The 12,331-nt window shown below is 37.3% G+C and overlaps 1 protein-coding gene across 1 annotated transcript in view; it reads left to right on the top strand.

Moving 5' to 3' along the window:
* Window positions 1-12,331, top strand: part of LOC120579914 (uncharacterized) — a 48,913-nt gene continuing 36,582 nt past the window's right edge. The window contains exon 1 of the mRNA XM_039832675.1: window positions 1-247. Coding sequence (XP_039688609.1) covers window positions 1-247 — 247 coding nt within the window. The remainder of the gene's footprint in view (window positions 248-12,331) is intronic.

The raw sequence follows: 12,331 nt of genomic DNA on the forward strand, positions 1-12,331 counted from the left end.
ATGCCTAGAAAGAAAGATGTTGTTGCTGAGATTGTTTGCTACACTTGTGGTGAAAAAGGCCATAAGAGCAATGCTTGTCCTGGGAATGTGAAACAGTGCTTTCGTTGTGGTAAGAAGGGGCATACTCTTACTGAATGTAAGCATGATGATGTTGTATGTTTTAACTGCAATGAGGAAGGTTATATTGGTTCACAATGTAAGAAGCCTAAGAAGGCGCAGACTACTCGGAGAGTTTTTGCTTTGACTGGTACGCAGACAGAGAATGAGGATCGTTTGATCAGAGGTACATGTTATTTTGATAGTAGACCTTTAGTTGCTATTATTGATACTAGTGCTACACATTGTTTTATTGCTATTGATTGTGCTTCGAAGTTGGGTCTTGCTATGTCAAATATGAATGGAGAGATGGTTGTCGAAACTCCAGCTAAGGGTTCGGTGACTACTTCTCTTGTGTGTTTAAGATGTCCTTTGTCTATGTTTGGTCGAGATTTTAAAATTGATTTGGTTTGTTTACCTTTGAGTGGAATGGATGTAATCCTTGGTATGAACTGGTTAGAGTACAACCATGTTCATATTAATTGTTTTAGTAAGTCGGTGTATTTTTCTTCTACTGAAGAAGAAAGTGGCGCAGAGTTCTTGTCTACCAAGCAGCTGAAGCAATTAGAACGTGATGGAATTTTGATGTTTTCTTTGATGGCGTCCTTGTCCGTTGAGAATCAAGCATTGATTGATAAGTTATAGGTTGTATGCGATTTTCCAGAAGTTTTTCCTGATGAAATTCCTGATGTGCCTCTAGAAAGAGAAGTTGAATTTTCGATTGATCTTATTCCGGGTACGAAGCCTGTGTCTATGACACCTTACCGTATGTCAGCTTCTGAGTTGGCTGAGTTGAAGAAATAGTTAGAAGATTTGCTTGATAAGAAGTTTGTAAGACCAAGTGTTGCACCGTGGGGAGCGCCGGTATTGCTAGTTAAGAAGAAAGATGGTAGTATGAGATTATGCATTGATTATCGACAGTTGAACAAAGTAACGATAAAGAATAGGTATCCACTTCCAAGAATTGATGACTTGATGGATCAGTTAGTGGGTGCACGTGTGTTTAGCAAGATTGATTTGAGATCGGGTTATCACCAGATTAAAGTGAAAGATGAAGATATGCAGAAGACGGCTTTTAGAACACGTTATGGACATTATGAATATAAAGTGATGCCTTTCGGTGTTACAAATGCGCCAGGTGTGTTTATAGAGTACATGAATCGTATTTTTCATGCGTTTTTGGATCGTTTTGTGGTTGTGTTCATCGACGATATTTTGATATACTCGAAGTCTGAAGAAGAACATGCTGAGTATTTGAAGATTGTTTTGCAAGTGCTGAAAGAGAAGAAGCTATATGCTAAATTGTCAAAGTCTGAGTTCTGGTTGAATGAGGTGAGTTTTCTTGGCCATGTTTATTTCTGGTAGTGGTATTGCGGTAGATCCATCTAAAGTTGATGCAGTATCACGATGGGAGACTCCTAAGTCGGTTACCGAGATTAGCAGCTTTTTGGGTTTGGCTGGTTATTATCGAAGATTTATAGAAGGATTTTCCAAGTTAGCACTTCCGTTAACTCAGTTGACTTGTAAAGATAAAGCTTTTGTGTGGAATGTTTAGTGTGAGAACTGTAACACCCCGTTTCCCAAAATCAATTAAATAATAATATTTCAACAATCAGAGTAAAACCCAAACGGGCATGTCACACTACGTCATCAAAATTTCTTAAATAGAATATATAAAAATCTATTTAATTAAACATTCTTCACAAAACCATCATTAAACATGCAGCGGAATATTTTTCAACTAAAATAAACTCCAATAATTGTTCTTGGCATAAAAGCCTCATCAAAAGAAACCAAATCATCCATAGGGCTACAACAACAGTGTTTCAAAAATTGATACATAGGAAAGAAATTAATCAACAAAATCCCATCCCACGTATCAGAGCCCTAGACACTTTGAGCCACCACCTACTACTCAGGATCACCTGCAAGTTATCCATAGGAAGGGCAACATTTTCAAGCAGAAGGGGTGAGATTCTCAAACAATAATATTAATATATAATAACATCAATGAATCTAACATCCTATGATCATAATAATTCATTCAATTATATAAGTATGTCATCATTATCAACATCAACATCAAATGGTACTAAAACCAACAACAACGACTCATGCAACCACTCGACTCCACCGCTAAGACTCATGCAGGACATGACAACTCCACTAAGACTCCTCAACAAATGCAACTATGCATGTGGTACCATATCAGGGCCGGGGCCCTCACCGTTATAGAATGGTTAAAGCATTCTTTTTATCAGGACATGAGTCCTCCCATTAACACCGCTTTGAACAACATAGTGTTCCACCGCTTTGAACGACAAGGCGTTCCAGGACCGAGGTCCTCACCATTTTATGCTTATGCACCGACTCCACTTGTGTATATCTACATACAACTCAACAACAAATGCATATGTACTTATATGACTCACCACCCCTTAATGCAACATGTTTATTCACTTGATTCAAGTACTTCAACATCTCCAAAATTCAATAAATTAACCAATCAATTAACATCGTGTTTAAGTAGGATTTGATGCCTATACAAGAGTTATACAAGCTAAAAGAAACCTTTAAAAATACTCTAAAGGGTCCCCTAGTGCACGAAGCAAGGTTCAGAAAAAGGCTGACTAAGGCTCAGTTCGCTTAAGCGAAGGGTAGCTCGCTTAAGCGACCAGCACACAAAAGGTTGAGGTTCTCGCTCGCTCACGGTTCGCTCACAGTTCGCTTGAGCGAACACAATGTCGTATCTAAAAGTGTTCTTCGCTTACGGCTCGCTCACGGGTCGCTCAAGCGACCTGGCTTCAACAAATTCTAGGCAGCGATCTTGATCGCTCGCTTAAGCGATGGGATGTTCGCTTAAGCGATCACTCATCTGGGCAGGATGAAAACTTACGATTTCAGACATCTCTTCACTCCAAAAACCCAATTTTAATCCCCTGGTCACCCAAAACGTTTTCCAGCAATGTTTACAGGTCCTATACACAACTAGGCACCGAAAGGAACACAAATTATGCATTAACAACATCAATCCAACTCATTCCAACATTCATACAAAACTTTCTCAATTCATTCAATCATCCCTAATTTCGTTCTAATTCTGAACATAGCAACATTACAGATTAAGAAATCATACAAAACATCAAACTACTTTACATCAACATGATTCTTACACCTTTTCTTTCAAAATCAGCATTATACCCTAATTCTCTATTTTATCTCCAAGAACTATTCCATTAGATTAATTTTCAGAAATTATACATTAGATTATTGAAAGATAATCTCACCCTTACCTTAGAATTGCAGAGACAAAAAGCACAGCAAATCCGTTCCTAAGTTCTTCTCTCTTGGTCTTCTCTCCTTGCCTTAGCTTTTTCTCCTCTCAACTTGTTTTCACGTTAAACCGTTTCTGACTTTATCCTTATTCTTTCCTTTTACTCCCAAAACTATAACTCCCCCTTTTTCATTAAAACCTCCCTTATTACTATTAATTTCTAATTATTCCCCAATCTCCTAAATAATTCAATTACTCATATTATTCTATTTATATTAAATAAATTATATAAATAAATACTACACACCACATAAATCACATATATTAATTAAAAACACACAAAAGACTCTAAATAATTCTAAAAATACTAAAAATAACAACTAGGGCGTTACAACTCTCCCCAACTTAGAGAATTTCGTCCACGAAATCTTACCTCAATCAAACAACTCAGGATATGATTCTTGCATCTTACTTTCCAGCTCCCAAGTCAAACTTTCACCGGTCGCTCCACCCCAAACAACTCTTACAAGAGGTATCTCTTTACCTCTCAAAGACATCACCTTTCGATCATCAATCCTCAAAGGAAAGGTCTCCACCGTCAAGTTGTCTCTAACTTGCACATCATCTCTTGGAATAACATGCGAAGGATCTGGTACATACTTCCACAATTGCGACACGTGAAATACGTCATGCAAATTCGAAAGATGAGGTGGCAAACCAACTCTATATGCCACAGTTCCAACTCTTTCTGAAATCTGGTACGGACCAATGAACTTTGGAGTCAACTTCTTCGACTTCAATGCACGTCCTACACCCGTCATAGGAGTAACCCTCAGAAAAACATGGTCACCCTCCTGAAACTCAAGGTCTTTCCTACGCTTGTCATGATAGCTCTTTTGTCGACTCTGCGACGCTTTCATCTTCTCTCTGATCATCTTGACTTTCTCTGTAGTCTCATGAACCAAATCCGGTCCCAACACAACACTTTCTCCCGACTCAAACTAGCATAAAGGAGTCCTGCACCTCCGACCATACAAAGCTTCGAACGGTGCCATACCAATACTTGAATGGTAACTGTTGTTGTATGTGAATTCTATCAATGGTAGGTGACTGTCCCAAGCTCCACCTTGCTCAAGTACACATACCCTTAGCAAATCCTCTAAAGATTGGATTGTCCTCTCCGACTGACCATCTGTCTGCGGATGATAAGCCGAACTCAACCTCAATTTTGAACACAACGCATCTTGTAAACTCTTCCAAAATCTTGAAGTAAACCTTGGGTCTCTATCCGACACTATACTCGACGGAACACCATGCAAGTTCACAATATTATGAATGTAAATCTCTGCCAACTGAGCTACCGGATAACTGATATTAATCGGAATGAAGTGCGCCGACTTCGTCAACCTGTCTACCACAACCCATATAGAATCATGCCCTCTCGGAGTATTAGGTAAACTTGTCACAAAATCCATAGAAATGCTATTCCATTTCCACTCCGGTACATCCAACGGTGTCAACAATCCTGCAGGCCTCTGATGCTCAACCTTAGACTTCTGACAAGTCAAACACGCATACACAAACTGAGCGACATCCTTCTTCAAACTAGACCACCAAAACAACTTCTTCAAGTCATGATACATTTTCGTAGCTCCCGGATGAATACTTAAGTTGCTCTTATGACTTTCTTCTAAAATCAACTTCTTCAATTCTTCATTGTCAGGAATACAAATTTTGCCTCTAAATCTCAACACACCTTGCTCATCAACCTTGAAATCACTATTCTTAGCTTGATTACTAGTAACCATTAAATCCACAAACTTGACATCAACTTGTTGTGCTTCTCTGATACTATTCAAGAAATCACTATTGATCTTCAGCATACCCAACTGCACACTTTGAGATGACAACTCACAAACGAGACTCAAGTCTCTAAACTGTTCGAGCAATTCGAATTCCTTTACCATCAAGGCCGACATGTGCAATGTCTTTCTACTCAACGCATCTGCAACTACATTAGCTTTACCTGGATGGTAATTCAAGCCAAAATCATAATCTTTTAATAACTCAAGCCATCTTCTTTGCGTCATGTTCAATTCTTTTTGGTCAAACAGATATTTCAAACTTTTGTGGTCACTAAACACTTCAAATCTTGAACCATACAAATAGTGTCTCCAAATCTTCAAAACAAATACCACCGCAGCCAACTCCAAATCATGCGTGGGATAATTCTTTTCATGAACCCTCAGCTGCCTAGAAGCATAAACTACCACCTTGCCATCTTGCATCAACACACCACCCAAACCAAACTTGGAAGCATCACAATAAACTACAAAAGGTTCTTCTGGCTTCGGCAAAATCAAAATAAGAGTAGTTGTCAATTTTTGCTTCAACTCATTGAAACTACTCTCACACTGAGCATCCCATACAAAAGATTTCCCTTTACAAGTCAACTGAGTCAATGGAAGTGCCAACTTTGAAAATCCTTCTATGAACCTACGGTAATAACCAGCCAAACCCAAGAAGCTTCTGATTTCAGTCACTGACTTCGGGGTCTCCCACTACGATACCGCATCAACTTTCGAAGGATCAACCGCGATACCACTACCAGAAATAACGTGGCCTAGAAAATTCACTTCTCTTAACCAGAACTCGCACTTCGACAGCTTGGCATACAACTTTCTCTCTTTCAAAATCTGCAACACAATCTTCAAGTGCTCTGCATGCTCCTCTTCAGTCTTAGAATAAATCAAAATATCATATATAAATACCACCACGAATTTATCCAGAAAGGCATGGAAAATTTGGTTCATATACTCGATGAACACACCAGGCGCGTTAGTAACACTGAAAGGCATCACTTTGTATTCGTAATGACTATACCGTGTCCTAAAGGCCGTCTTCTGCATATCTTCATCTTTCACTTTAATTTGATGGTAACCTGACCTCAAGTCAGTTTTACTAAAAACTTTTGCACCTACCAACTGGTCCATCAAGTCATCAATCCTCGGAAGTGGATATCTGTTCTTTATGGTAACTTTGTTCAACTGACGATAGTCAATGCACAATCTCATACTACCATCCTTCTTCTTTACCAACAACACAGGCGCTCCCCACGGTGAAACACTGGGTCTTACAAACTTCTTGTCAAGCTGTTTCTTCAGCTCGGCCAATTCAGAAGCTGACATGCGATACGGTGCCATCGACAGCGGTTTCGTTCCCGGAACAAGATCAATCGAGAACTCAACTTCCCTTTCCGGTGGCACATCAGGAATCTCATCCGGAAAAACTTCAGGGAATTCATTCACCACTGGTAGCCTGTCAATTACAGCTTGATTCTCTAACGACAAAGATGCCATCAAAGAAAACATAAGAATTCCATCTCGTTCCAACTGCTTCAACTGTTTAGTAGTTAGAAACTCTGCTCCACTCTCTTCTTCCGTAGAAGAAAGTGCACCGTCTTGTTAAAACAATTTATACAAACTCGGTTATACTCTAACCAATTCATCCCAAAAATAACATTCATTCCCATCAACGGTAGACACACTAAGTCGACCTCAAAATCTCTACCAAACATAGACAACGGACACCTTAAACAAACTAGAGAAGTAGTTACTGAACCCTTGGCTTGAGTTTCAACAACCATTTCTCCTTTCATATCAGATACAATCAGGCCCAACTTATATGCACATTCTAAAGCAATGAAACAATGTGTAGCACCAGTGTCTATAATAGCAATTAAAGGAGTACTATTAAAGAAACAAGTACCTCTGATAAGTCGATCCTCATTGGTAGTCTGCGTACCAGTCAAAGCAAATACCTTTCCTCCAGTTCTGACCTTCTTAGGTTGCGTGCACTGTGAACTAATGTGGCCCTCCTCACCACAGTTATAACAAACGATATCCCCACGCTTGCATTCAGCCAACACATGACCTTTCTGACCGCATCTGAAACATTTCTTCTCATCTCTGGTGCAGACATTACTCTTGTGGCCCTTCGCACCACACTTGTAACAAACAACATCAACAGGAGTATCTCTCCCCTTAGGCCGCCTCTCATCATTCAATCTTTGTTTCCTTTGTCAGTAGGAGCACTGTAGGGCTTCGGGCGACTACTCTGACCCTTATTCCTCTCAACTTGTTTTCACGTTAAACCGTTTTCTGACTTTTTCCTTATTCTTTCCTTTTACTCCCAAAACTATAACTCCCCCTTTTTCATTAAAACCTCCCTTATTACTATTAATTTCTAATTATTCCCCAATCTCCTAAATAATTCAATTACTCATATTATTCTATTTATATTAAATAAATTATATAAATAAATATTACACACCACATAAATCACATATATTAATTAAAAACACACAAAAGACTCTAAATAATTCTAAAAATACTAAAAATAACAACTAGGGCGTTACAAGAACAGTTTTAATGAACTGAAGAGCGATTGACGACGGCTCCGGTTTTGATTTTACCAAAGTCCGATGAACCTTTTGTGGTGTATTGTGATGCGTTGAAGTTGGGCTTAGGTGGTGTGCTTATGCAAGATGGCAAGGTAGTAGCTTATGCATCGAGACAGTTGAGGATTCATGAACGAAATTATCCTACTCATGATCTTGAATTAGCTGCAGTGGTCTTTGTGCTCAAGATATGAAGACATTATTTGTACGGTTCTAGATTTGAAGTGTTCAGCGATCATAAAAGTCTGAAGTATTTGTTTGATAAAATTCTGAAGAAAATTATTCTTGAAGAGAGTCATAGAAGTAGCTTAAGTATTCATCCGGGAGCTACAAAGATGTATCATGATTTGAAGAAGCTGTTTTGGTGGTCTAGGTTGAAACGCGATGTGGCACAGTTTGTGTATTCCTGTTTGATTTGTCAGAAGTCGAAAGTTTAGCATCAAAAACCTGCAGTGTTGATGACACATTTAGATGTACCAGAGTGGAAATGGGATAGCATATCTGTAACGCCCTCTTTAATTATTTAATTATTTTATAGAGTTTAGAGTCCACTTTGTATGATTTATGTGATTTTAAATGATTATGTGATGTTTTGATATTTTATTTAAAGACTTATTTTATTATTTACTAGAATAAGATTTGAAAATAAAATAAATATTGAGATTTAATTTGATATTATGAAATGATTGAAATAATTAGTAATTTTGTTATATTTACATTTGAAAGAAGTGTAGCATTCCGTTTAAGGTGTTTTACTCTGATTTTTATGAGAATTTTCAAGTTGGGAAAACGGGGTGTTACAATTGGTATCAGAGCAGGTCGGTCCGTCCGGCCAAATAGTTGAGTCGTTTGTGTCGTGTGACAGTTGAATACTGTCGTTGTGTTTTCTAATTAATGGTTATGTTTTTTTTTATGTTATCATGTTTGACTGACTAACTTTAATGTGGTTTTTGTGTATTGCTTGAAGTTTCTATTTTGTTATATATCGTTTAAGATATATAAGCAATAATAAAATTCATTTTTCTCTTGTGCTTTGAATTTCGAGGACGAAATTCTTTTAAGAGGGGTAGAGTTGTAACGCCCTCTTTAATTATTTAATTATTTTATAGAGTTTAGAATCCACTTTGTATGATTTATGTGATTTTAAATGATTATGTGATGTTTTGATATTTTATTTAAAGGCTTATTTTATTATTTACTAGAATAAGATTTGAAAATAAAATAAATATTGAGATTTAATTTGATATTACGAAATGATTGAAATAATTAGTAATTTTTCTATATTTACGTTTGAAAGAAGTGTAGCATTCCGTTTAAGGTGTTTTACTCTGATTTTTATGAGAATTTTCAAGTTGGGAAAACGGGGTGTTACAATATCCATGGACTTTATGACGAGTTTGCCGAATACTCCTAAAGGGAATGACACGAATTGGGTGATTGTTGATAGATTGACGAAGTCGGCTCATTTTATTCTGATTAATATCAGTTTTCCTGTGTCTCAGTTGGCAGAAATTTACATTCGCGATATTGTGAAGTTACATGGTGTTCCTTCGAGCATTGTATCAGATAGAGATATGAGGTTTACTTCTAGATTTTGGAAGAGTTTGCAAGAGGCTTTAGGTTCTAAGTTGAGGTTGAGTTCGGCGTATCATCCGTAGACAGATGGTCAGTTGGAGAGAACGATTCAGTCGTTAGAGGATTTGTTGAGAGTTTGTATACTTGAGCAAGGAGGAACTTGGGATAGTCACTGTAACACCCCGTTATCCCAAAGCAATTAAATATTAAATAATACATCAGAGTATATCCCAAATGGGCATGTCACACTACTTTTTAAAATTTCTTAAATAGAATATAAAACTATTTAATGAACAACAAACTTTAATAGTTTCACCAAAACCTTGCAGCGGAATACTTTCATTAAAAACAACAACAAACATCAACTGTTTAATTCTCCATAAAATCCTGGCATGAAAGCCTCATCAAAGTAATTCAAACAACAATAAGGGCTACATCAGCATGTTCCAAAAATTGATACATAGGAATGAAAATAAACAAGTAAATCTCATCCCGTACGTATCAGAGCCCTAGACACTTGAGCCACCACCTACTACTTAGGATCACCTGCAAGTTACCCATAGGAAGGGCAACATTTTCAAGCAGAAGGGGTGAGATTCACAACAATAATAATAGATATAAAATTCATCAATTGAATCTAACACCCTAACATATCAATATTTAATCAATATACATATATATTTCATAATCAACAACATCAACAATAATGATAATTACAACCAACAACAACAACTCATGCAACTACTCGACAACACCGCCAAGACTCCTCGACAACGCGACAATACAACAATGCATGTAGTACCAATTTACAGGGCAGAAGCCCTCACCGGATATTGAATGGTTAAGTTGTAACGCCCTAGTTATTATTTTATTTTATTTTGATTTGTTTAGAGTCTCATATGTGATTTTATATGATTTTGGCGATTTATATGATGTGTGCATTTTATTATATAGTTTATTATAATGATAATTAAAATAAGTGGAAATTATTATTATTTTAGAAATTAGGGAGTTAATTAGAATTTATTAAAATTAAGGGGAATTAATAGAATTGAAGAGGTTAAGAAAGAAAGGAAAACAGTCAAAACATTTTTACGTAAGAAACTAGCTTTGGGGAGAAAAGGGAGAAGAAGAGCAAGAACAAGAGAGAAGAGTCTAGAACCGATCCTTGCTGTCTTATTTTCTGCAAAACTAAGGTAAGGGTGAGACTATCTCTCAATAATCATAATCTATAATTTCTGAAAATTGACCTAATTGCATAGTTTTTGGAAAATAAATTGAGGGTTAGGGTTTGATGAGGATTATGAAGGGAAATGGGTAATGATCATGATAATACTCTTGTAATATAATGTTCAGGATAAAAACTTAATCTTGTTGTTGATGTGATCATAAACTGATTGAAATTTATGAGTGATTGGATGAATTGGTGAATTTGTGTATGATGGTGGAAAGATTTGTGATTGTTGTTGTTAATGGTTGTTTTATGTTTCCTTAGATGCTTAGTTGTATATAGGACCTGTAAACATCTGCTGGAAAACATTTTGGGTGATTGGGGGATTAAAATTGAGTTTTTGGAGTGAGAAGAGGTCTGAAACCGTAGGTTTTGCACTGCCCAGATGATTGGTCGCTTAAGCGAAGCATCCGTCGCTTAAGTGAGCATTCAAGGAAACTGCCCAGAATGCGATTTTACCCGTTCGCTCAAGCGAACCGTGAGCGAACTGGTAAGCGAAAAATTAAGTTTGATTCTGCCAAGAATTCGCTTCAGCGAATGATAAGCGACCCCGTGAGCGAAAAACAATTTTGATTCTGTCCAAAGTTCGCTCAAGCGAACCGTGAGCGACCCGTAAGCGAACTGAACCCAGACCTACTGTAAGCTGGTCGCTTAAGCGAACTAGCCGTCGCTTAAGCGAAGTGAGTCTTAGTCAGTTTTTTTCTGAACTGTTACTTAGTGCATGAAGGGACTTCTTGAGCATTCTATACCTTCTCCTTAACTAGTATAACCCTAGTGTAGGTAACCGAAACCTATTAGAACAAGCCGGTGATTGGACATGATTGGTGTTAGTAAATGTTGGAGGTGATTGTGTATGAAAACAAGTGAATACGTATATATATATAACATGTGGAATGTGATTGATGTATGTGCATAATTATAAATAATTGTGTATGTTCTGGATTGTTTGAGTTGTGGAGTAGTAAGTCATATGAAACATATGTAATAGTAGAGTTGTATGTAGATATACACAGGTTAGGTAGTTGCATAAACATCAAGTGGGAGAGCTTCGGCTCTGGAACGCCTTGTCGTTCAAAGCGGTGGAACACTAGTTGTTCAAAGCGGTGTGGAGCGGTGAGGACTTAGGTCCTGTTGAGAATGCTTTAACCATTCGACAGTGATGTGGGTCATGGCCCTGAATTATGGTACCACATGCATAATTACATTATTGAGGAGTATTAAGGGAGGGTGTTGTGTCATAACATGAGTTGCATTTGTTGATTGAATTCTATACTTGGATGATTGTTGTTGATTATGAAATACCTATGCTTATTGAATAATCATTGATGTTGTAAGGTGTTAGATTTTCAATTGATGTTGTTATATATTATTTTTATTGATTGAGAATCTCACCCCTTCTGCTTGGAAACGTTGCCCTTCCTATGGGTAACTTGCAGGTGATCCTGAGTAGTAGGTGGTGGCTCAAAGTGTTTAGGGTTCTGATACGTGGGATGGGATTTTATTGTTTCTTTCATTCCTATGTATCAAATTTTGGATAATGCTGTTGTAGCCCTATAATTGTCGGATTATTCTGGATGAGGCTTTTATGCCGAGATGTTTTGTTTGGAAGTTTAAAACAGTTAATGTTGTTGCTTAAATTCAATTATTCCGCTGCAAATTAATGATATTAATTGCTGAAAGTCATTAAAATAGTTTT

Source organism: Medicago truncatula, chromosome 4, assembly GCF_003473485.1.
Source record: "Medicago truncatula cultivar Jemalong A17 chromosome 4, MtrunA17r5.0-ANR, whole genome shotgun sequence".
Classification (NCBI taxonomy): Eukaryota; Viridiplantae; Streptophyta; class Magnoliopsida; order Fabales; family Fabaceae; genus Medicago; species Medicago truncatula.